The 23,164-nt window shown below is 54.1% G+C and overlaps 10 protein-coding genes across 10 annotated transcripts; 5 read left to right on the top strand and 5 right to left on the bottom strand.

Moving 5' to 3' along the window:
* Positions 1-5,054: 5,054 nt before the first annotated feature.
* Positions 5,055-6,134, top strand: METBIDRAFT_76234 (metalloendopeptidase; the record flags this gene model as incomplete). The annotated part of the gene is made up of 2 exons (XM_018858499.1): positions 5,055-5,103; positions 5,218-6,134. 2 exons carry the CDS (start codon positions 5,055-5,057, stop codon positions 6,132-6,134), a joined length of 966 nt encoding a protein of 321 aa, XP_018713647.1.
* A 1,156-nt stretch (positions 6,135-7,290) lies between these two features.
* Positions 7,291-8,703, top strand: METBIDRAFT_101336 (uncharacterized protein). The gene has a single exon (XM_018853689.1). The coding sequence runs from the start codon at positions 7,627-7,629 to the stop codon at positions 8,326-8,328; it is 702 nt and encodes a 233-aa protein (XP_018713648.1). The 5' UTR covers positions 7,291-7,626; the 3' UTR covers positions 8,329-8,703.
* A 375-nt stretch (positions 8,704-9,078) lies between these two features.
* GOA1 (Goa1p) lies at positions 9,079-9,888 on the bottom strand (the record flags this gene model as incomplete). The annotated part of the gene is made up of 1 exon (XM_018856722.1): positions 9,079-9,888. One exon carries the CDS (start codon positions 9,886-9,888, stop codon positions 9,079-9,081), a length of 810 nt encoding a protein of 269 aa, XP_018713649.1.
* A 247-nt stretch (positions 9,889-10,135) lies between these two features.
* Positions 10,136-10,840, top strand: METBIDRAFT_37141 (uncharacterized protein; the record flags this gene model as incomplete). Its single annotated transcript, XM_018856828.1, has 1 exon — positions 10,136-10,840. One exon carries the CDS (start codon positions 10,136-10,138, stop codon positions 10,838-10,840), a length of 705 nt encoding a protein of 234 aa, XP_018713650.1.
* A 541-nt stretch (positions 10,841-11,381) lies between these two features.
* Positions 11,382-14,601, bottom strand: METBIDRAFT_29698 (ubiquitin-specific protease). The gene has a single exon (XM_018855461.1). It carries the CDS (start codon positions 14,236-14,238, stop codon positions 11,605-11,607), a length of 2,634 nt encoding a protein of 877 aa, XP_018713651.1. The 5' UTR covers positions 14,239-14,601; the 3' UTR covers positions 11,382-11,604.
* Positions 14,602-14,715: 114 nt separating this feature from the next.
* On the top strand, positions 14,716-15,685 carry METBIDRAFT_29699 (uncharacterized protein). Its single transcript, XM_018855462.1, has one exon. The coding sequence runs from the start codon at positions 15,055-15,057 to the stop codon at positions 15,310-15,312; it is 258 nt and encodes an 85-aa protein (XP_018713652.1). The 5' UTR covers positions 14,716-15,054; the 3' UTR covers positions 15,313-15,685.
* METBIDRAFT_101393 (uncharacterized protein) lies at positions 15,251-16,293 on the top strand. The gene has a single exon (XM_018853693.1). The coding sequence runs from the start codon at positions 15,591-15,593 to the stop codon at positions 16,119-16,121; it is 531 nt and encodes a 176-aa protein (XP_018713653.1). The 5' UTR covers positions 15,251-15,590; the 3' UTR covers positions 16,122-16,293.
* Positions 16,294-18,365: 2,072 nt separating this feature from the next.
* Positions 18,366-18,854, bottom strand: BAS1 (Myb-related transcription factor BAS1; the record flags this gene model as incomplete). Its single annotated transcript, XM_018856938.1, has 1 exon — positions 18,366-18,854. A coding segment is annotated over one exon (489 nt), but the record flags the coding sequence as incomplete, so codon positions are not given.
* Positions 18,855-19,661: 807 nt separating this feature from the next.
* Positions 19,662-20,609, bottom strand: METBIDRAFT_9473 (methylenetetrahydrofolate dehydrogenase (NAD(+)); the record flags this gene model as incomplete). The annotated part of the gene is made up of 1 exon (XM_018859400.1): positions 19,662-20,609. One exon carries the CDS (start codon positions 20,607-20,609, stop codon positions 19,662-19,664), a length of 948 nt encoding a protein of 315 aa, XP_018713655.1.
* Positions 20,610-21,014: 405 nt separating this feature from the next.
* GYP1 (Gyp1p) lies at positions 21,015-22,892 on the bottom strand (the record flags this gene model as incomplete). The annotated part of the gene is made up of 2 exons (XM_018856542.1): positions 21,015-22,470; positions 22,564-22,892. The coding sequence occupies 2 exons, from the start codon at positions 22,890-22,892 to the stop codon at positions 21,015-21,017; spliced, it is 1,785 nt and encodes a 594-aa protein (XP_018713656.1).
* Between the last annotated feature and the right edge of the window lie 272 nt (positions 22,893-23,164).

The raw sequence follows: 23,164 nt of genomic DNA on the forward strand, positions 1-23,164 counted from the left end.
AAACCCGAGCAACGCCCAATCCAACGAACAAAAAAAACAGAGCCAAAAGCCACCGAAGCAACCCCCAACAAGGCAGCCTCCAATCGGGCATGCGCCCGGCCCCAGGCCCACTCTTGTTTCCGCCCGCGCACCCTCTCTTTTTTCCGCCCACTCTTTTTTCGCCCGCGCCCACTCTTCTCCAGGGCCCGCCCAGACAGGCCGCGGCGCGAACTTGGCCCTCGCCCACTCTCTCTTATCTGCTCGTGTCTCCCAACCACTTGTCCGTGCCACACTCTTTGCACTCCCACCCGAGGCCCGTGAACACACCGGCACCCGTGCTCTCCCCCGGCCGCCCCGTGTTCCCCGCAGGCATAAAAAAAGCCCGAATCGAGCTCCGCAAGCGCCGCTCCACCGCCCCCCAAAACACCCTCCAACACCCCCCTCCCCCCCTTCAGCACCCGTCCAGCACCCCCTCCAAAAACCCCAAAAAAACCCCAAAAAAACCCCAAAAAAACCCCAAAAAAACCCCAAAAAAACCCCAAAAACCCCCATCTGCCAGCCCCGCCCGCACAGCACCATGGGCTACAACCAAGGCTTGGCCGTCGGGCTCGCGGTGGGCATCCCCTGCCTCATAGTGCTTCTCGGAGTGGTGTTCTTCGTGCGCCGCAACCGCCGGCTCCAGCGCAAGGAGGACCAGGCCGCCCACGCGCTCGACTTCGACATCGGCGACAACGGGCTCTTCAAGGAGTTTGGCGAGGCGCTCCACCGGCCGGCCCACCCGCCGCCGGCGCCGCGGCCCGGCTCCCCGCTGCACTCCGCCTCGTCGCAAACTCGGTCCCTGCTCGAGCACCGAAAACATTCTTCGCCCGGCAGCTCGGCGGCGGGCTCCGGGCACAGCGGGCCGAAGGCGCACGCGGCCGCGCCGCCGCCGGCGCTGCCCAGCAGGAACAGCAGCCTGGCGTACGCGTTCTACGACACGGTGATCCCCATCATGCCGCCGGCCACGCCGCCGCGGACCGCCTGAGCCTCGCCAGCAGCCGCGGCAGTCTCCTCGGCGACACGCTGAGCCGGTCCTTGGAGACCTTGGCGCGGCAGTTGCAGGGCCCGCTGTTGTTCGACAAGGCGCCGCTGCGGGCCAGCGCCCCGCTCGCCCCGGGCCGTGTGCCACGCGCTGCGCCGCACGCGCCGCCCAGGGGCTCGTCGACGCCGGAGCTCGTGGATCTGTATGGCGGCGTCAACGACCACTTTGTCGACGAGCGGGTGCACGCGGCGCTCGCCGGGCCGGAGGGGCCGCGTCTGCTGCACCCGTACCGCGAGCGTGTCATTGGAACCCGAGACACCGAGGTGGCTGCCAGCTTGGCCCTGGACGACGGCCGGGACGAGGGCTCCGGGGACGGGCCTATCTTGCGCGAGCAGGGCCGCGTGCTCCAGTAGCGGCCGCGGCCGCGGGGCTGTGGCTTACTGTTGCGCACGGGAGGCCTGAAGTTGCGGGCTCGGGAGGCCTGGAGCCGCGGGCTGAGCCCACGACTGGCGAGACGGGTTACGGGACCGGCGCCCAGCAAGACGGCGCTGCCAGCACAAGCGTGGGCAGAGCGACGCCGGCATGGGGCCCGGGCGCTGCCACAGTGCACCCACAAGACCGCGCGCCGCTGTTCTCGCCGGGCTGTGCCTAGTGGGCATGTCCGTGGGAGCTCCAAACCTCTGCAGAGCACCGTGCTTGTAGAGCCGACAACGCACCGTGCTGGTTTAGCTGGGACGACAAGTACTGTGCGTGGGCAGCTCGGCTCGACCCCGCCACGCAGGAGGGCCCAAGACCCGCCCCACCTCTATCGCAGACACTCGGCACATCCACTCGGCACATCCACTCGGCCCATCCACTCGCCCAGCTCCACGTCGTGCGCTTTCCTGGGGCTCGGCTTCTACGATCGAAACGCAGCGCTGCTCTCGAGAAAGCCGAGATCAAGCGCCCGGAAGGCTCATCTTGAATGCGCTCGGAAGGCTCATCTTGAATGCGCTCGGAAGGCTCATTTTGGAAGCACCCGGAAGGCTCATCTTGGAAGCGCCCGGAAGGCTCATCTTGAATGCGCTCGGAAGGCTCATCTTGAATGCGCTCGGAAGGCTCATTTTGGAAGCACCCGGAAGGCTCATCTTGGAAGCGCCCGGAAGGCTCATCTTAAAAGCGCCCACCACTCCGTCGTATGGGCTCGTCCCAGCCCTGGGCGTACTACCTACACATGCTAGAGAAATCATAAAAGCCTCGCAGACCAGCATTTCGCCGTCCCGGCCCTGTTCCAGCACAGTGGGACGCTGCTTATTTAAGGTGCTGCTGCACAATACACTATAGCATACACTGTTTGATCTGCGGCCTGGATCGACATTCCGAGCACACCGCGTGTTCTTCCCATGTACTGTAGGCCGTGCTCGCCCGTGGCGCTCGGCTCATGACTGTAGCGATCATGCATGTAGCCGACGGTCTTGTTATGTGAGGTTATGCTTTTAGCCGTTTTCATCAAAATGGCCTATATAATAATTACACTGACATCGCAGCATCACCTTACCTTCCGGGGGATGCCTAGTATAAAAGAGATGACATACTTGGGGAAGAGGGTATGTATTTACCAATTGTTACATCACATATAACAAATACCAATATTTTTGTTCATAAAAAAGTATGAAAGTAGATAAAATGTGAATAGATACCAAGGGAATCTTCTTTGGGTATTGAGGTTCTCCCTCAATAAGTTAAAGATGTAAGACTCAAATACCCACAAATCAACGTGCGCTCAATGAGTAGGTGGGCATCTCCGTAGCCAGACTCCTCTATGTAAATATCATCTCAAGGTGTTTCATTATGGTAGCCTTTCAGTGATCCTGATTTCAAAATGGTAAATTTAGCATAAAACACCTCGATTTCATTCCTCTACTAAGAAGAGACTAAACAATGCTCAGGACGGGCAGGAATGAGATAACGTCGTACATATGGATATCAGGTACAGAGAGAAAAAAGGAATGTATACATTAGAACGTTATAATATTCTAACATACATGAGTTAATGCAAAGGAAAAGCTGAAATACATCTAATAGCCTATGTTAAGAAGTAAACCAGGTCTGATGAGGCCTTGATCAAACCACATTGGATGGCATGTCACATGAAGTATCAGTTGTCTTATTGAAGAATTAAGATCTGGTGTATTTAAGTTTGCACCAACTAAACGTATTGAAACAGATGAGTGTTTAGCCCCATCGCCATCAAGGCATAAGTCTCTAGCTCGTGACGGTTGAAAACTGAGTTTATGCAGTATAGCTCCAACCATAGATTGGAGACTTATCTGATGCTGCAACAGTTGATAGCTTCAACCTTTGCGATGTTCAGCACCAGTTTCCCAAAATACCTAAGCTGCGTGATTTTGTTATATAAACACAATAACACCTGACCTCAAGCAAAGTCACACAAGAGCCTTTACGGCCCACATGCATAGCTAAAAATATCCCACTAGCTATTCTCGAAACTAAACATAGTCCCAGTAATGAGTGTGGTCAACTTATACAATCAGTATTAATTCTTAGTACGATCTTGTTGCTGTCACCCAAACTATACGTGATGGTTTCCCATGATATAGTTTTCCCTAAGAATATGGTATTTACCACCTTAATCAAACTAATATATATTCTCCAATCTGATATGAAACACATTTTAACATTGGTTCCTCCTTCACACGTCCTGAATACCGGCTTTGGCTAAACCAGAGTAGTCACTAATAGCATTTCCCTCCCACGAAAGGAGGGATATATTTATATATATTGTTGATGATCTATTAGTATCTCATAGCATTGAGAAAAAATCTTTTGACATTTCTCTCTCACACCAAATAACTATAAAGCCTAGCGTACCCCGAAATTACGCCCAAATGACTACGCAGGCCGGAGTGCCAAAGTAGACGAAGCGGCTCGGTGATACCCAACTGACGGTGGGCCGCCACAGATATTCTGCCAAGATCACACAGCTCTGGGATTATACGTCAGTGTGCTTTGGAAATAAACTGAAGACCCAAACTTGGGCGACTTTGCAACCAGGCCATCTTCAACAGACAAACAGCACCGCTTATCTTGATGTAGACAAGCACAACGCTTCATGGATCATTTTGTAGATGGTTCAAGCGAGCGAGAAATCAAACTGGTTCCCTCTCTACCCAAGAACCTAAGCACTAACTGATAATTGTGCTTTGTAACCTCAACACAGTTATATTCCTTGTTACAATAACTATCTATATTCGATAGAGTGGCGGGGAATGAATATTTACACAATTCTAACTCAATATCACTGTCTTTATCTAGACAAAAGTAGATATATAGTATTTAGTAATCAATAAATAAATTTGAGGAAGAAGGGGCAAGAATAAATCAAAGAATATGAATAGTGACAAATCAAGTCCCTTATCTCTTCTGAGGCTACGCACTGTCTAGCAGTCAAAGTTCCAAGACTGCGTCTTTGAAACCGAGCATCTTATGCACATGAGACAATCGACACATACTTGAATGTCGGAGATGGATAGTCGCAGCTCTTGCTATATTCCGGGACAATATGAACCAAGACTATGAGGGCAGCAGTATTCGGACTCAATCGCACTAAAGTACCAGCCGCAACCTCGAGTAACAAATCAGCCAGTAGGGTTACCACTGCACTATACTGAATGAGAAGTAAATCGGGCTGAAACTTATTTTCAGTCACAAACCTTTGAGAACTTCTTTACTGATATCAGAAAGAAGCCACATCATAATTAACATGAGCACTAATCGTACCCAGCTGCACCACACCCCAGCCCCAGATTCTGCAGAAAAAAATGTGTACATCAGACAGAGTCGGATTTAATGTCAAAAATTAATCGCTCGTAATTCTATTCATCATCCGCATCAGTAGAGGCCGGAGGTGACTCTTTCTAATATTCCGCCATCCTGCCTGATCGCCAGACGACATGGCGCGCGCTGCTCTCGTAGTATAAGTAGAACGCTAGTACATCACCCATACTTTACAGAACGGCTCCTTGAAATCCACCTGGACAGTTTCGGATACACAATGCTACGAGCTCTTTCCCAGAGGCTTGCTTTTCCAGCCACCCCAGTACGTACCTTGCGGCCAGTGTCCCGGCTCCCATATCTGGGAATCCCGAGGGCCTCGCCATGTGCTCACCATGCTTTTCACAGCAGCAGGAATTACGCCACATACAAGACTTTCAAAGGCTCGAGTGGTCCCCGCGTAGACTTCCGGGACTTGCTTTCAAATAGGTACACTTTGTATTTTGCCGCGGGCTGTGTGGCGTTCTACATCTATAACCTAGACGAGGCGCCATTCACGAAACGGTCCCGGTTTCTCTGGGTGCCCCTCTGGCTCGAAACGAAAATCGGCGACTACCTGTATTCGCAAATCATGCACCAGTACCAGCACCAGCTTTTGCCTGGGTCAGACCGGGCTTATTTGCAGGTATCACGTGTCATGAACAAGCTCTTGGCCAGTGCCGTTGCCAACACACGGGACCCGGCCCAGGCGGCCCACTTAAAGTCGTTGAACTGGACAATCAACATCATCAAGGTCACAGACGAAACGCGCGAGCCGCCCAACGCGTTCATCTTGCCCAACGGCAAGATTTTCATTTTCCTGTCGATCTTGCCGATCTGCCAAAACGAAGACGGCTTGGCTACCGTCTTGTCCCATGAACTCTCGCATCAATTGGCACACCACTCGCTGGAGCAATTGAGCAAGCAGCCGTTCTACGTCATGCTCTCGACCCTTTTGTATGCAGCCACGGGGATCACGGGTTTTAGCGACTTGCTTATAGCCGGATTTCTCCAGATGCCAGCATCACGGGAAATGGAGTCTGAGGCCGACCGCATAGGCTGTGAGTTGATGGCCAGGCTGTGTTTCGATGTTCATGAGGCGGTGAACTTCTGGGCCCGCATGGAGAACTACGAAAATAGGACCAGCCAGCGCCGTGGCGCTATGCTCAAGGAGTTTCTTTCCACCCACCCCAACACGCACAAACGCGTCCAAGACATTTCGCTGTGGATGCCCGAGTTTGACGTCATCCGCGAGGCGTCCGAATGCCACCAATGGGGGACATTCCAGGATGTTACCCGAAACTTCTTCAAACGGGCATGAGAATGCGATTTAGATATCGTGTCTGACATGTGGAAACCAAATGGAACGAAATCTTTTGTATCAACGGTATCGGCCAGTTAAACCGATGTCTTCAGCAATGAAGGGAAGAGCTGCTGGCAAACAATGCGAATTATTTGAGATATGAGTCTACATTTTCGCCCCAATCTCCATGCCAATGAAGTCGAAAGCTAGGGTCTCTTTTTGAAGACACAGCTGCTATATGACGCACCGTCTTCTTCCTCGTTTCTGATTGTCCTCATAGCACGATCATCTCATATACACTGATCTCTGGTATTTCGAAGGTTACGGAGGATACTAGTTTGACTTTCTTTAATTCTCTGAACAAATTCAAGGCCTTGCATGGGTGAAAATAAAAGACCTTTTAGCGCCCGAGATCACAAAAAAAAACGGACTGATCCTGGTTTCTCAATGCCGCATACAGAACTGGAGCCATCCGATCTATGCAAGAGACCACCACAGTCAAGTTGGTATAGAAATCACTCCAAGATGTAATACTGTCTACTCTATGCTCAATGTTTTTATTGCCGGCTATGAAATTGGTTGTTGAAATGGCGTATGTTATTGCCAACACACTTGATGATATCCAAAACTGGCGGTATGTTAGGCGCTTGGATAAATCCAAGCATTTTTCTCTTCAAAAAGGTATGAACAGCAACTACATCAAACAATTGAAACGGCTTTCGTGACCCTGGGATGCTGTAGAGATGAGGCGCAGCAGTGCCTTAAATTTTTCCCCGCCATATTTATATTAGCAGACATTATCAGGAGTTGGTAGCCTTGTATAGATGAATCCCGTCATGATTCAAAGGCCTGGGGTGACCGTGGAAATTATATAAAGAAGCTCTCGTCGGTTTCTGGAAGATGTTGGTGGATAAGCAACTGGCTTCCCATTTCATGGGACAGAGTACGTCTGATCAATTGTCTGGTCTATTGTCTGGTCTATTGTCTTGCGCTGTCGTAGTCATTTGCTTTAAGCCGCATTTATCGTACACTACTAATCATGATTCATCGAAGTATAAAAAATGCTCTATTGTCAACAGCATATAAATGCCCAACAACCCTCGAGTCTCTTATCGTGAATTAATTTCAGAACCATTCTAGTGAACATCAAACTCTATATTAAACCCTGCAGTATGAAACTCAGCATGCAGGTGGCAGTCACTGTGGCTTCATTCTTGATTGGCGGCGTGCTTGCCGTGGAAATACATAACGACACCTTTGAAGCGAACTTGGTCCCAAAAGTCTTAGATGATTTAATCATTGGAGAACAAAAATATTATACGATAGTCAACAACCCTTCTTTTTTAACGATGGCTACCTTTTCTTAGTCAACTCAAATAGTGAGGAATCTGTCACAAGGATAGACAGTTCTTTATTGAATTACGGAAAAATAGTGTTCGATTCCTCACTGAATGACGCCAAATCTTCTTACCTCATTAATGTTGTAAATGGCTTCGCTAACCGTGCTGAAATGTATTTCGGGACTTCAGGGTCCGATAAAAGACATGTGCCATTCGTCATTTTGTCTAGGTTTATGTGGGAGAACAGTGGCTTAATGGTATTTCGGTCAGATTCTACACGATCAGGTCTTATTATGAGACGTGAGGCCTATCCTGGCGAGGGAATCAATCCGACAATCACAAACAATGGATTGATATGTCTTTACAAGACTCTGTGGTATACCAAATCAGATATTATTGGATCAGGCGGTATCTTTGTGGGAGCTGACGCATTTTTAACCTTAGAATTCGAGTCAGGAGAACGAATATTTTCCATTTCGGAAAATCAAACTATCTTTTTGGAAGCTCATAGTTCACACTTAAGAGTTTACGGACTGGGCACTTCTCCTTCAACCATCAAAGTCCGGAGCTTCGGTATGGAAAATCTTATTGAATTTTATGTTGGTGATGCTGAAGCACAACACACATATTTCCCAGAAACGGGAAAACTAACTTTTAACGTCTCAGACCAGTCTCAAATTGAATTTGATATTGGTAAGGGGTACCAGCCGAAGTGGTTCCAAATTTCGAAAGCAGGAAATTTTATGAATATGAGATACACGGGCTCACCAGGTATGTATTCTCATAACATATCTGGATATCAATGTGATTCTAAGTTTCCTCAAGCGCCAGTATCAATTTTTGCTTCGTCTTCGTCCGCCATTGAATCTTAGCCTATGTACCTCCACTAGCTTCATTTATATCGACATTCATATTGGGCATGTTTTGTGTTTTTGCCCGTTGTTGTCTTCCTACTATATGTTGCATATGATTTTTTACCAACTTTTTTGTGAAGTTTCTCATTATGTGTAGAGCGTGCATAACGTATTCCACAATTCTGCTAGCAATCATCTCCTCTGGAAATGAACCATCAACTTGAAAGAGAGCGTGTCGAATCATCTATTCCCCTACCTGACACTATTTACGCAATCAATTCAGAATTTATAAGCAGACAAGACTGCCAAAAGAGCTATTTGCTTGAAAGTTCAGCTCTTAGTGGGCGATAGAGCAAGATACAAAAACAAACGAGTTTGGTGATCAAGAGATTTAGAAAAAAAAAATACAAAACACTCAATTGCTAGTTTTGATAACTCTCGGCCCGCAAGCCATGGCTGAGTCTGTTTCCATCATGGAAATTGGCATCGACACAGAAAATGCTTCCATCACGCTTTGAGCGCCATATATTCTATATTCCAGCGGTTAAATCGGTGATCGCTCATGTGTTGAAGTCTGAGAGACCAGGTATTTCATATAGAACAATTTCACGCCTGTAAATTCATTAGTACCATATCCCTGGAATGAAAAGTTCCAAAAGAAAATTTTGGTTGAGGCCCGCGTTTCACTTTATTCACGATGAGATCCACCAAAGATGCTGTTAGATTTTACGATTTTGTCTCCCAATGCAGCGCCACGCCCTCAGCGCATCAGTATACCCGCTCTGATTTGGAAAACATCATGTACGGCCAGGCCTGGATGGCTAGTCTATACTCCTTGAAGGTTTCGGATTCCGAGTCCTCACCTTTCATTTCTAGCATGGAGACTTGTAAAGTGCCAAGACGCCTGCGCAGCTTCACGTTTCTAGAAGTGAAGCACGGCACAGAGAAGCTGACAAAGACCGGAAAAAAGCCCTCGTGTTCGCTCTCCGCCTTCAGCGTGACAAACGTCTCGGGGTCCTCATCCACGTGCACTACGATCTGTTTGTTTTCATCCAAAAGTTGCTGGGTGATTTTGGACGGCTTGCCTTCTCGGTCCATTTCCATAGCATACTCGACCAATTTACTGCGAACGACCGGAATGATCTGGCTGCGGAAACTGTCGTATTCGTTTTCAATGCCCGCCAATACGTTGGCCTCGTCCGCGGCGTTATAGTTCTGGATCTTCACGGTTTTGTCTTCCAATGCACTTCCCTTTTCCGGCTTCACTAGCGCAAGCAGGCTCTTGTACTGCGCATGCTCATGCCGCCTATATAGGAAATAGGCCGCAGCTAGGGCTGGCGGCCCGACCGTGATGCACGTGTTTGGGTGTATGTGTGTGATTCCCACGGCCGTGGCTACAAGCGCAGATGCATATTTGGCGGTAAGAGGCACGTTTTGGGCCCAGAATACCGACATTGGGGTTTTGAGTGCGGCGTAGCTTTTGACCAGAGGCCCGGAGAAATTTCGACGGCACGTAGCAAGCGCCGCAGACCGCGCTATTGCAGACCGCAGTACAAGCACGCTTTTCTGGCCAAACATGGTCCGGTTCGGCGGGTTGCTATGAAGTCTCTTGAGGTTTATGGCGTTTCCCCAGGCCCCAAAATCAAACCAGAGATCCGAAGTGTCTCGGCTGGCGGCCGGACCGACATGCGATGCGGCACTGTGTGCAGGCCATGGCCGGAGCGTGCATCGAAAGACGGTTTTTGGGACTGTTGCCAGGCTCTCTTTCCTTCGAGGTTTGCAACCGCCCACAAAGTACGCATAAATACCCGGCACGTGCACCAGGATGGGCAAGGCTGATTTCGGCTCGGCCAAGTACCAGGCCAAGCAGCTCAAAGCCCTGGGGCTCCAGAAATTGCGCTACTACTGCCAGCTCTGTCTGAAGCAATGCCGCGATGCCAACGGGTTCAAAAACCATCTCGCGTCGCCGTCCCACACGGGCCGTATTTCCAACTTGAGCACTGCGGGCAGGGCCCAGGACGTCATTGCACAGTACCTGCTGCAATTCGAAGCGGAGTTCTTGCGGCTTTTGCGCGTGAACCACGGCACCAAGAAGATCAGTGCCAACAAGTTCTACCAGGAGTACATCTTGCACGACAAGGACCACGTGCATATGAACGCCACACGCTGGAGCTCGTTGACTGCATTCATCAAGCATTTGGGGCAGTCTTCCAAAGTGCGTGTGGAAATCCCGGAGGACGCAGACGACGAATTCAACCTATTCATCCGACTTGTTGACCTGCCTTTGGAAACACTGGACGGCCATAGGGCCCGAGCTTTGCAGACTGAGGAGGAACGGCTGATGAAGTTTTTAGACGCGCAGATTGAAAAGGGCAAGCAGTTGCAAAGCGAGGCGGCGCCGTCGCCTGAGCCTGCTCCGGTTGTGCCTGTGGCGACTGGTCCGGTGGCCATATCTCTCCGGGGCGTGCGCATGAAGAAACCCCCAAAAAAACTGGCGTTTGGATCTCAGAGCGATGATGACGATGAGTAGATATCCGGCGAACGAACTGACAAAGGGATAAGGATCGGTTTATTCGAAGCCACCGACAATGGCGAAAGAAGAAAGCAGTATGGAAGATTCAAGAATCATGAGAGAATCTCAAACAAAGATTTTCTTAAGTCATCAAGTATCTTGGGGCAGACATGAAACTTTCCAGAGTCTCCATTGAATAATGATCTGTGGGGCATGTTTCACCTTGCGTCAGCGAGGCCATTCCGAACTCACAGAGAAGGCAATTGCTCGTTGCTCAAAGTCCAATATCCCGTTTCACACCGTGGTTTAAAGTACATGTCGCCACGCTTGTTTTGGATTTTCCGCTTATTTGTGCCTGGCTGTGAGAGGTCTACGTGACCCAGGACTGGGGGTGGACATGCGATGAAAAATCTACTTTGGTACTATGACGAGCCTCAGTAACCGGCTTGGCATTAGCTGGCAAAGCCTTGTTTCTTGTTTTGGATGAACGAACATCCAGTGTTCATAGGCTCCCACGGACTCGCGCACTATAGATAAAGTCGAGTTTCTAGAGCATACATCTTCAACTCACGTGCAGATTAGATAAATCCAGATTTATATTTGGTAGAGACTATGAACTCACAATTCGGGTACCTAATGAAAATACAAATGATTGTGAATAAAAAATTGAATGATCAGGGGAACACTTGAGCTTAGAAAGCCTCAAAGACATGTAGCAATTGACATTTAGAGCTAAGACGTTCAATGAACATGTTCAACAGGCAAATACAGAGTCAACGTGTCTATTTCCGTTCGTAGCACAACACATATACGTCTCTCGAGTGCAACTTGTTGTAGTCGTTGGAATGAACGTTGCCATGCTGGACATTAAAGCGTACATGGTCATCGTCAAAATAACACCAGATCGGGTCCAGGAGCGGATCTCTATATGCGCCGTCAACGGGGGCCTTGTTGACTAGCGACGTATAGTGCCCACTCTTCAAAGACCCATAGTGGTTGATGAGCCCAGTTAAGCTATAGTAGATATCGTGGCCCAGATGGTTGAACTTCAAACGCAATGGATACACGATGGTTGTGTTGAGTTTATCGGTGACATTGGCCATGGAGAACCGCGAGAGGTGGATGAACATCACGGGGGGCAACTTGATGAAGCTGAGCTGCTTTATTGAGATCGACGTGGATTTGTTAGCATACACTTGAGTACTCTGGCCTCTTTTGGCCGGGGACTTGCTTCGCTTCAAGCGGAAGAGTCCCCGCTTGGGCTGGAACACAACGTCAATAGGGTTGTCGTTGCCGCTAGACTTGTTGCATTTAGGACAGTTCCATGCATTCTCACCAGCGAGAACCTCATCTTGAGTGAAATACCGCAAGCAGTCTGTCAAGTCTACCGTCTGGTTGTTCCCAGCCGGGATCGGGAGAGAGAGGATCGTGAAAGGGCTGTAACTGACAGAGCGATGGCCGCACTTGTTGCACACCAACTTACTTTGCACATGACCCTGGAACGTGTCGTTTATCGGCGACTCGCCCTCGTGGTCAACAAGGTCTTTGTACCACTTCAAGTAGTCGTCAGTGTCCCTTGGGTTGACGGTGATATTCCATTTGCTTAGATAGTCCACTGGGTCTCCTTGCGGCTTTATTGCCATCTCCTCGTGAAGCTTGTCAAGGAGGAAAAGAAGAAACTCCTGCGCGTCCTGCTGCTCGAAAGGCACGTTGAAATCGGGCTTGAGTGAGGAAAGCACCCGCAAGAACTTGGTGGGTGCGATATTGGCGCCTCCGTTCGCATTGAAAGTCGTGAGGAGCCCTGCCGTGGCGTCTGTGAGCGGTTGTGGGTTTGGTTTTTTCTTTCGCTGGAGAAGCAGTGTCTCGAATTTCTCAAGGCCAGCCAAGACTTGCACCGTCAGGTTGATGTAGCAAGAAGACCCCAAGTTCTTCAACCCGCAGATGGCAAATACCTTGCGTGTGTTTGCCTTTTGTTTTTCATGGTGGTGCTGAGAGCCGCTTCGATTATAAGGTCTGTGCTGGAGGCTTTGCTGGGAGTGGTGCTGAGGGAGCGGCTGAAAGTTCTGAGGGTTCTGAGGAATATGTTGGTGCTGTAGGTTCTGCTGCTGTCTTGGCGGCGTGTTGTGTGAGGCACGCAGATAAGAGCCGTTGAACGTGGGCGTGTACTCTAAGGCCTGGCCAGGATGATGGTTGATAGCGTTTCTTTGGCCTTTGTGTGGATCTAGCGGATACAGCGTGCCCAACTGGCCCGGGATCGCATACAGCGTGTCCAACAGGCCGGGGGTCGCATACAGCGGTTGGGCTTGCGAGAGGCGGAGCTCGGAGCCGTGCTTTGGGATCCCGCTTCTTGCAGCCGTGTTTAGGGCCAAACCGGGCGATGAGCCGTGGGTTGTGGGGAATGCAGAGTTGGATGGGGGCACATGGTCCCAGCCGTACGGCAGGTGGGATGTCACTGGAAGCGCATGTGCCGCGACAGGGGCTGGCAGGAGCAGCAGCACCCGGGCCTTGGCTAAGGAGATTGCATCCGTTTTCAGAGGCTGGTTCCCGGAGCCTATCGGGTATGGAAGTACGGCGTCGTCGCGAGCAGGATCCGACACGGGGTATGGTGCTTTCGCCGGGTCGAGGCTGGGCGGCAGCTGCAGCGGGAGGTCCGGGAAGCGCGAGTTGAAGTCGGAAAGAACGTCGTCGTTTCCCGCCTGGCGGGGCATGGCGTGGCCGCTTCGGGGGCTTTGTGGGCCGCGGGCCAACAGCAGGCCCGAAGCGTTTGTGCTCGGCGCGGCGGGGTCCGCGTGGGCGGCCTCCTTGTTCTTTAAGTACTCGATGTACAGGTCGAGCCAGGCGTAGAGCAAGTCCACGTCGAACGTGAGCAAGTTCTTGGACACCAAGTACTCGATGGTCCAGGCACGCACGGTCGGCGGCGGCACGTGGAACGCATGGGGCCCCACGATGTCGTCGCAGCGGTAGAAGTTGTAGAGGTTGAGGTAGATGATGAAGTCCTGGTGGGCCGACTCCATGAAGCGCGCGAAGCCGTTGAAGTGGAGCATAATGAACGTGTTGACGAAGTAGTTGAAGATGAGGAACGAGCGCACGTAGAGCCGGAACAGCTCGTCGATGTCCGAGTCCTTGGCCGCGGCCAGCTTCTCGAAAAGCGCCGCGCAGTGGTCGATCAAGTCAAACACGGACATCGTGGCCATCTGCCTGTCGAGCTGGAGCGCCCGGAACTCGTGGTTGATGAGGTACATGCACTTGGCGCGGGCGGCCTCGAGCCTGCCGTTTGCTGCCGGCGAGTACGGGCTTGTGGCATGTTTGGCGGGCTGCACCGGGCTCCCTGGATTTGCGTCCGAGAAAACAGGCGCAAGATCCGCAACCGGCGGTTTCCGCAGGAGAAATGGCGGGGTTTCTTCGGCCAGCGCCATGGGCGTGTGTCTGTATCAGGTGCCTTCCCGCGGTGGGGCCCTGCTGGCGGTGTGGCGTGGATTTCAGGGGGATTTTCTGGATCGGCCCGGCTGTTTGGGGCCGCCTCGGCTGGCCTGCGACTGGCTGGCCTGGGGCGTTTGGGAGCACGCAAAAAAACGACACGGACTGCCGGGAAAAAGGACACGTGCGGGGTCTTGGTGTCGCTCGAGGGCCCGCTGTGCTTGCTGTGGCGGGTGCTTGGTGGGACGGGCTAAAAGCAGACAAGGAAGAACAAAGAAACAAATGTTGTATGCCGTGTACTTGCCGGGTGGCCTTGCACTTTTCTGGCCCGGTGATTTCGCACCCAGGCCGCTATGCCAGGCGCGGCCCTGTTTTGCAGACGCCACGGGGCCTGTGTGGCGGAAAACCGGGCTGTACCGTCAGGCCCGCGGCGCCACCTCTGGGGCCGCCTGCACTGGGGCCTGGGGGCGGGGAAAGCCGGTGGGGCCTGGAGGCTCCCGTGGTTTTTTGGTGGCTTTGGGGGCTTTGGGCGGTTGGGGCGATTTAGGGCTTTGGGGCTGCCGAACAGCTTTGAGGGCGTTTGTTGGGTTGTGTTGAATTTGGTGGACTTTTGGGGAGTTTTGTGGAGTATTGTGGAATGGTGTGGGATAATAAACACTGCGGAATATTAGACACGGTTATATTAGGTGGACGCCAGTGCACGGAGCCTTGGTGCCCTGGATCGCCTGTGCCACGGAAAACGCTTCTTCCGGGCCTTTCGGGCGGTGTGCAAAGCAGTTCCAGTTTCTTCAAAAAAATTTTAGTCTGTGGGTGTCATGGGTGGTATGGTATTCTTGGACGTTAATAACTGGGTGCTCGCGGCACGAAGCCCGCGTCGGGTTGACCAGACACGGCGTGGACGACATTGGCGCAAGAATATAAAAAAGGCTGGGTTGGCAGATCGGGGCATTTCTGCTGTAGGAGGCTTGTCGGTGGCGCTGGTTCCCGTGTGCACGAGCCATGGCGGAAATCTCTTTGGCTGCAAAATATGGGGAACACCTGATACCTGGAACCCAGTTGTTCTAGTCCTCTGACTAACGGTCCCTTAGCTACGGCTTGGGCAGCCCTGCTTTGCGGCGTGCCTGTAGAGTTCCGACAAACCAAAAGGCAGATTCTTCACTTTTCACCAGGGCACCTACTTGCTCTCAGCATAAGCTCGAGCCTGCTCCCCCAAGAAGCTAGTGGGTACATTGTTGCCCATCTTCAGGCAAAGAAACCTCCACAGCCGAGCCCCCACCAGCCATGAAGAGAAATTTGTTTGAAGTGGAAGCCGCAAATCAAATTCGCCAACGGAATTGATCTCAACCCCTTTATGAGAAAGGAAAACATGCGGAATGGCGGAGGTGGTGACGATTTCCCACAAGCAGAATGTCTGCCGTGTCTTGGCCATTTGCTGGGTGAAAATATGACTGATTTCTCGCCATCAATCGAGACCATTCATATCCGCTGGGGCCTCACTTCTTTGGAAAGAATTAAACCATATGGGCCTTCACTATGTCAGACGGCCTTCACTTCACCAAGCAGCCTTCACTTTACCAAACAGCCTTCACTTTACCAAACAGCCTTCACTTTACCAAACGGCCTTTACTATATCAAACGGCCTTCACTATATCAAACGGCCTTCACTTTACCAAACAGCCTTCACTTTACCAAACGGCCTTTTGATCAGACAAGCCTAGTAAGAAAGGATCATGCTCGAGTTCAGGCTATAGAGATCTGTCCCGCCACAGTCCATATTTCTGGAAGGCACCGGAGAACAGTGGAAGGAATCACGGCGGTTGAGGTTGCTGTCGTGCTGTCTGATCAGCACACACTTGGAATCTCCAGGCGTCTTCAAGGATGATGATACTGCTGGAAAGAGCCAGCAGGAGGCCTTCTCGCAGCCCAATCAGGATAATGGCTTCCGGGGTCCCTTCGTACTTGGAATGAAGTTCCAAGCAGTGGTTCCTGCCCAAGCCTCATAGAAAACGAGCTTGAGCACATCACGAAGGGCACCCATTCCCGGCCGTCGACATAATCCAGACCATAGGGGCTGGTGTTTACAGTGCCGCTGATTTTCAGTTCAACTGAGCAATGCAAGCAATGTTCTGTCTCAATTTCAATCCGGCCATGGGCTTACATTGGCTTGAGCTTGTCGCTGCTGCTGGAGCTCAGCCCCGTCCCCATGGATATGGATAGGGGTCGTTGATGGTGCAACCGCGTGTGCCTTTTGCAGCCAGTTCAAAAGGTTACTACAATTCCCTTGGGTATGAGTTCATTGTAACGAAGCTGTATATGACTAGACGTGATGTGGGGGAGAGCGCCAGAAGCCGGCGAACGTGTTTGGCCCGCAGGCGACGAAACCAGGATGGCCAGCCAGGAGAAGAGCCAGGATGTCCAGCCAGGAGTAGAGCCAGGATGTCCAGCCAGGACTAGAGCCAGGATATGGCCAGCCAGAAGCTCTCCAAACAAGCCTGCGGCCAACGCACCCGGGGCGCAGGCACAGGGCCTTGGGACGCCGCGCGAGGAGTCGCCCGGAGCCCAGTCACGACGGGTTGAACGGGAACCACACGTTCGAGTCATCGGACACCTCCAGCGGCTCCTGCGGCTTGTCTCTCATCGAGTACATGCCCCAGTTGCTCAAGAAGTCCGCGTCCTCCTCGTCGAGCAAGTCCTCCGGCGGCGCCGTGGTGTTGCTGGTGAAGTAATGCAAGGGGTGATGCTGCGACACCGGCTGCGACTGGGGCACCGGCTGCGGCGCCAGGGCCCCCGGCTGCGGCGCCGGCTGGGCTTTGGGGCCCCGGCCTTCGTGCGGCTCGGCGAGCGCCGCGTACGGCTGCTGCTTGGGGGCCGCCTGGGGTAACGGCGCCAGCGCCACCAGCCCGTAGAACACCGTGTCCGGGCCCTGCTCGGGCACATGGCGCCGCTTGCTGGCCGGCGCCCCGAGGCCGTCGGCGGCGCGCTTGTAGAACGAGGCCTGCTCCGTGGCCGCGGCCATGTGCACGGCCTGCGCCAACGGCGTCAAGGAGCACGAGCGCGAGGCCGGCGAGCCGGGCTTCATCTCGGCCTGGTTGAGCAAGCGGAGAAGATCCAGCTCCTTGGCCGCGGCGTCGGGCGGCGCGGCGGGCTCCTCGCGGAGCGTGGTGAACAGCCCGTTGTGGTAGTGGTGGTGGTGGTGGTGCGTGCTGCCCTTGGAGCTGGCGTCCGGCGAGCTGGCGGACGACTGGAGCTTGGGCACGGGCGTGAGCGGCGGGAGGTAGTTGAAGTGCTGGAAGCGCGCCAACTGCGCCTCGGGCTCCACCGAGTAGAGGCGGGCGGCCGGGCTGGGCGCCAAGTCCAACGGCGTGTTGCCGAAGTAGGGCAGCTGCGCGGCCACCTCCAGGTGGAGATGCGCGAAGCCGGGCAAGTCGTGCTGGGCGCCGTTGATGTCCGCGCCGCCCGCCGTGTCCGCGCCCGCCCGGGGCCCGTAGTGGTGGTGGTGGTGCACGTTCACCTGCAAGTTGAACTGGCTGGCGCACTGCACGAGATAGTGGGCGAGCTGCTCCGAGTGGATGTGGCCGCCAAAGTCGAGGAGCGCCCGCACAGGGTCGTTTTCCGGCACGGCCGTGCCCGCCAAGCTGTACTTCCACTCGGCCGCCGCGGGCGGCGGGCCGGGAGGGGCCTGCGGCGTGGCGCTGGCGGACCCACGGTCTGGCCACGCGGGTTTGCGCGGCTGCGGGCTCACCACTAGCGCCTCGAGCAGCGGGAGACCGGGCCCAGGCCCGTGGGAAGCCCCGAGGGAAGGCCCGAGGGAAGGCCCTAGGGTAGCCCCGTGGTTATGGGAAGCCGCGTCGGCAGGCCCGCCGTGGGCCGGGGATTCCGCCCGGACGGCGTCCTCGAGCCCCGGCTCCGTCTTGGGCCCGCGCGCCGCCGGCAACGTGCCCCGCGCAAGGCTGTCGAGGTTGCCGTCAAAGTTGCCCATCATCTTGCGCACCACGTTGGCACTGGCTCGCCCGCGCACCACGGCCGTGACCACGTTGCGCCAGCGGTTGCGGCACGTGAGCGAGGGCCGGCCCTCGAACTCGTTGGCGATGGTCTTCCACTTGGTGCCGTGGCGCGTGACCAAGTCGATGAGCATCAAGTCCTCGGCCTCGGTCCAGAGCTTGAGCCGGTTGCTGACGCTGGGGTCCAACACCTCGTAGTAGCGCTTCAGGCACTGGTGCTCCGTGCGGCCCGCGATGTCCTGCGCCACCTGCTGCCACAGCGCGCCGTACTTCTCGAACTGCAGCACGAGGAGCGCGTCCTCCTCCGGGGTCCATTTGCCCCGCCGGAGATTGGGATCGAGCGACAGCGCCCAGCGCTTGCGGCAGTCCTTGGCCTTGCGCTCGCCGCCAAACGCCTGCGACACGAGCTCCCAGTTGATGGCGCCGGCCTTCAACGAGTTGCTTTTGTACTCGTCGGGGTACAAGTCCGCGAGCCGCCGCAAAAGATGGTCGTCGTCGTCCTTCATCCACGTCTTGCGCTGCTCCTTGCGGAACGTCTGGAGCCCGAGCGACTCGGTGAACGCCAAGGTGTCCACGGAATAAATGGACTTTTTGGGCTTGTCCTTGCAGCTCATGGCGAAATAACACGTCCGCTGGGGTGGGTGTTGGGAGCTCTGGAGAAACCGTGGGACTGGCTGGAGCGATGATACGACGCCGATGCCGCGCACGTGACCGCGCGTCACGTGGCGCCGCGGGCATGCGCCAGTCGTGTTGGCGTTTCGGGTTGGGGGCCGGTCGTCTGCCAATTGCACCTTTTCAGTATTGCGCCTTTTCAGTATTGCACCTTTTCAGTATCGCGCCTTTTCAGTATCGCGCCTTTTCAATATGGCACCTTTTCAGTATCGCGCCTTTTCAGTATCGCGCCTTTTCAGTATCGCGCCTTTTCAATATGGCACCTTTTCAGTATTGCACCTTTTCAGTATTGCACCTTTTCAGTATCGCGCCTTTTCGGGAATCCAGCTTTTCGCGTGTCGGGACGTGGTGGCGGGCTTTTCCGCCGTGCCATGGGCCCCGGGCTTTTCGCGGGCCCCAGATCGCCTGGACGGGACGCGGCCTCTCCGACTCCAATTTATATTTCCTTTAAAAAATATATTTCGTGGTTTTCGGAAGTATAACCTGAAAACAGCTACCGCCCATGGATCCCATCCGCACGTGTCCCTTGTCTCGGCCGCAGCGACTCACTCGTCACTCACTTTCTGTTAGTAAGACTAGCTGGAGCGGGGCTTGGATGTCCCGGCTCGGGCGCCTCAAATCGCATAGTTCGCTGGCTTCATCTTGTTTCGTCAATGGCTCGTCATTCTCCGGCTAGCTCTCCTGGTTGTGACATGCCCAATCGGCCCGTTCCACCCGCCCCATCTCGTTGCGGCCTCACCTTTTCCACATCACTTGCTCTGTCTGATTTTCTTGTTCTCGATCAAACGGAGCAAGTTTCTCAAGAGCATCGCAATCGTCACTTTCCCAATCGATGGCACGTACAACCCCGCCCTCTCTTTGATGTCATCGTTGAAGTTCTTGTTGCTGGAAAAGTTAATCACCACCGTTCCGTTGGAAATGCTCGTCGTCGGGAACTTGAACCCCTCCGAGGGCACCCCGGTGATCACCACGTCACACTGAGACGCGATCTTCTCGGGCGAGTATTCCGCGTAGTCCAACTCCTCCACCTTGTGTCTGTGCATCAGCAAGTCATCGCCTCTGGTGAACTTCTGCATGTTGTTGATGTCTGCGGAGTAGACGGTGGCCCCGTCGTTTGCAAGCAACGCAGCAAGAGGCCGCCCTACGATTTCTGATCTGTTGACCACCAAGATGTTCTTTCCGTAGAGTCGGTTGCCGTAGTGCAAGTGCTTGTTGTACACACCCAAGTACTCCAAGATCTTGACCATGGCCAAAGGCGTGCAGGGCAAAATCGACTTTTGCTCGTTGGTCGGAGCATCGAGGAATCTCACGTTATGGTACAAGTTGTGGTAGTACAAGAAGTTCAAGCCCTCGACGTCCTTCTCGGGAGAAATGGCTTGTTGGAGGTACTGGTCCTGCTTGTCTCCAAACACAGGGAAATACACCATGATTCCGTTCACGTCATCGTTCTGATTGGCATCAACGATGGCTGTCTCCAAGTCGTTTTTGTTGACTTTCACCAACTCATACGTGAACCCCAAAGACTCACAGGTCTTTCCAGTCCAGCTAGCATACATCTGAGCCGCAGGGTCATCGTTGGCCAAAAAACCAACCAACTTCGGTTTGAAGCCCAAAGCCTTCACTTTACTCGTGACTTCCTCGGTGTACTGCTTCGCGATGGTCGAGGCCAAGATGGTTCTTCCTGCTGGTTGAGACATGTTGCGTAGGTATTCGATGTTTTGGGTATTCTTGCGACTGACGGGTGACGATAATCTGTTGAGAGATCAGTCTGGGCTATATGAGTTCCAAAGGAAAATGTTGAAGTGTCCGAAAATGGTGGTAACTGGCTATTTCAAACTTTTCGGCGGATGCGGCGAGGAGATGTCTTATATGCGCGTGCTGAGAACAAGCTAATTAATTGATTCTCTATCGCACAGTGCGTGCGGTGTGCATAAAGGCGGTGCGCAGTCAAAAAAACGGCAGTCAGCGAAATCCGTGGACAGCATGGGCTTGCTGGGAAGTATACTTGACGATTCCCCCACTTCTCTTTCTTTGCTCTCTCTCCAGCGTCGTTTTTACACGGCGGCTGCAGAATCTTTGTAGTTCCCGTACGAGTAGAGCCTTCACCGTAACCGTGCGCCGGCGCTCTTGTAGAGGCTTTGCCATATGAACGCCTCGCTGAGCATCAATTCGATATCCTGCTCCGTCCACAGACTTGTCGGCGGATTTTGGAGGAAAAGCAATATGTCCTGGAAGTCCTTCTCCTTGAGCTCGCTGCTGAACTTGATGAGGAACGCGGCACACACGTAGATGTGGAAACCACTGAACCCCAAAGGCGCCTCGCTCAAGTACGTGTCCCACATCCGGATCACAAGATCGATCGAGAGCTCACGCATGAGCAAACAGTTCATCCAGCGGAAAGAGAACTGGATGAACTCGACGCCCTCCTGGTCGAAGTGTTGTACGAGCGGCAAGTCGATCTTCGAGATCAAGCTCTGTAGGTCGCTGACCTGCTTGATGATGCCGGGCTGCTCGTGTATGTAGTTGTCAGTGATGTTGTCTAGCAATCTTGAGATGCACCAGTAGCTGTCGGCCTCTATGATGTGGGACACTCTCGCTGAGAGCCTCGCCGGGTCAAACGTGACCCACGTCAACAGCGGCAAGTGGGGGTCGCTGAGTAGCTCCTGCTCCTGAACGTCCGAGCCTGTGTCGTCGAGGAGCCCCGGGATGAATAGCGGCGTCTGGTCGTCTGCGCCCGCGTGCTCATGGGCATGTTTCCTTTGGAGCTGCCAGAGGTAGTTGCCGAGGAAGATCTGGTAGAACGGCGTGCAGATGTCGTTGATGCCTTGCACGTAGCCGCTGGCGGGGTGCCTGATGGCCCACAAGAACAAGATCCGCTTGAGCGAGGTCTGTGTGGCCGCGTGCGAGTACAACGCCAACGTCTGGTTGGTGCGCTTGACGTCGATGTCGATCTGGTGGAAGAGCTGCTTCTCCTTGTTGACCGAGTTGTCTCTGTTGCTGGAGTCGGGCACCTGGGGCAGGCCCGTCCGGGCGTCGAACTGCAGGCGGTACTTGCTTATGCCCTCCACATACTCCTGGCGCTTCCGCTGGAGAATCGCCAGCTGCCGGGTCTTGTTGGTGGGCAAGTAGCCCAAGAGCAACTGCCACGTGAGCGCACGGAGAGGCGCCGGGACCCCGTTCCACGAGAGCCTCCGTAGCTCCTGGATGTTGACTGCCTGCGGGTCCTCGCAGAGCACGCGCGTGAACTTGGCGAGCCTCGCCTGGACGCGGCTGGCCGCCGGCGACGCCACCGGCGACGCCACCGGCTCGCTGCCTGCCCCGGCAAGGGAGTCTGCGGAGTCCCGCTGGGGGGAGGCTCCGGTGGGTTGGGGCGCCAGAAACATCAAGTCGGGGTGGAGCAGGTCGACCAAGCCCACCGCGGAGCCGAGGCGCGGGCGCGGCGCGCGGCCTGCGCGGCCGTCGGCGGCGCTCATGTCGCTGAACCCGGCGTCCCAGTCGTCGTCTAGATCCGCGTATTTGGGCCGCCGCAGCGCCGGCCGGGAGGACTCCATGGACGCGCTGGCGGCGCGCGAAGGCGGCCGCGGCTTGGGCGAGGCCGCATGCCGCTCGGGCAGACCGGTGTTGTTTGCCGCGGGCAAAGAAATGTTCAACGCCGAGCCGGACGAAACCGTGCGCCGGGGCGCCTGTCTATGGGCACGCGGCGTCTCTGTGGAGAGGCGGTCCGAGGAGATCGACGTGAGCGCCGAGCCGCCGCGGTCCGGCGAGTCGTAGCCGTAAGCCATGGAGCCGTAGATGGAGGAGTTGAATTTGCGGATGCGGTCGGGCGAATCGTCTTCTGGCTTGGAGCGCAGGGGTCCGGTGAGGGACAAGTTCTTCAAGAACGACAGCAAGTTCTTGCCGCGGCCGCCCTTTTCGCCGAAAATAAACTCGTTGGTGTTGGTGCCGTAGACCTGGGACATCTCGTGCTTTTTCTTGGGCATTTTGAGCGAATGGGCGGGGCCGGCACGCGTGGCGACGGTGTTCTGTGGTGGAGCCTCTTTGGGTATGCTCCGCGGCAGGACGGGTGTTTTGGTTTGTCGCGGCAGGTTTGGTTGTTTTTGTTTGTTTTGGCCGTTTTGGTTGTTTTGGCTGCTTTGGTTGTTTTGGCGGCTTTGGTTGTTTTGCGTGTCTCGTTTTGCCTTATCTCCCGGCGGGCGAGAGTATTGCAGAACTGGTTGATGTACAGTCTGCGCTGTGCTGGGCGGTTCTGAAG

The sequence above is a fragment of the Metschnikowia bicuspidata genome (assembly GCF_001664035.1).
Source record: "Metschnikowia bicuspidata var. bicuspidata NRRL YB-4993 chromosome Unknown METBIscaffold_1, whole genome shotgun sequence".
Lineage (NCBI taxonomy): Eukaryota > Fungi > Ascomycota > Pichiomycetes > Serinales > Metschnikowiaceae > Metschnikowia > Metschnikowia bicuspidata.

Bases quoted from the DNA above. Each gene is read 5' to 3' on its own strand.
- METBIDRAFT_29699 (XM_018855462.1), top strand. From the start codon at position 15,055: ATGGGTGGTATGGTATTCTTGGACGTTAATAACTGGGTGCTCGCGGCA.
- METBIDRAFT_29698 (XM_018855461.1), bottom strand. From the start codon at position 14,238: ATGGCGCTGGCCGAAGAAACCCCGCCATTTCTCCTGCGGAAACCGCCG.
- METBIDRAFT_101393 (XM_018853693.1), top strand. From the start codon at position 15,591: ATGAGAAAGGAAAACATGCGGAATGGCGGAGGTGGTGACGATTTCCCA.
- METBIDRAFT_101336 (XM_018853689.1), top strand. From the start codon at position 7,627: ATGTATTTCGGGACTTCAGGGTCCGATAAAAGACATGTGCCATTCGTC.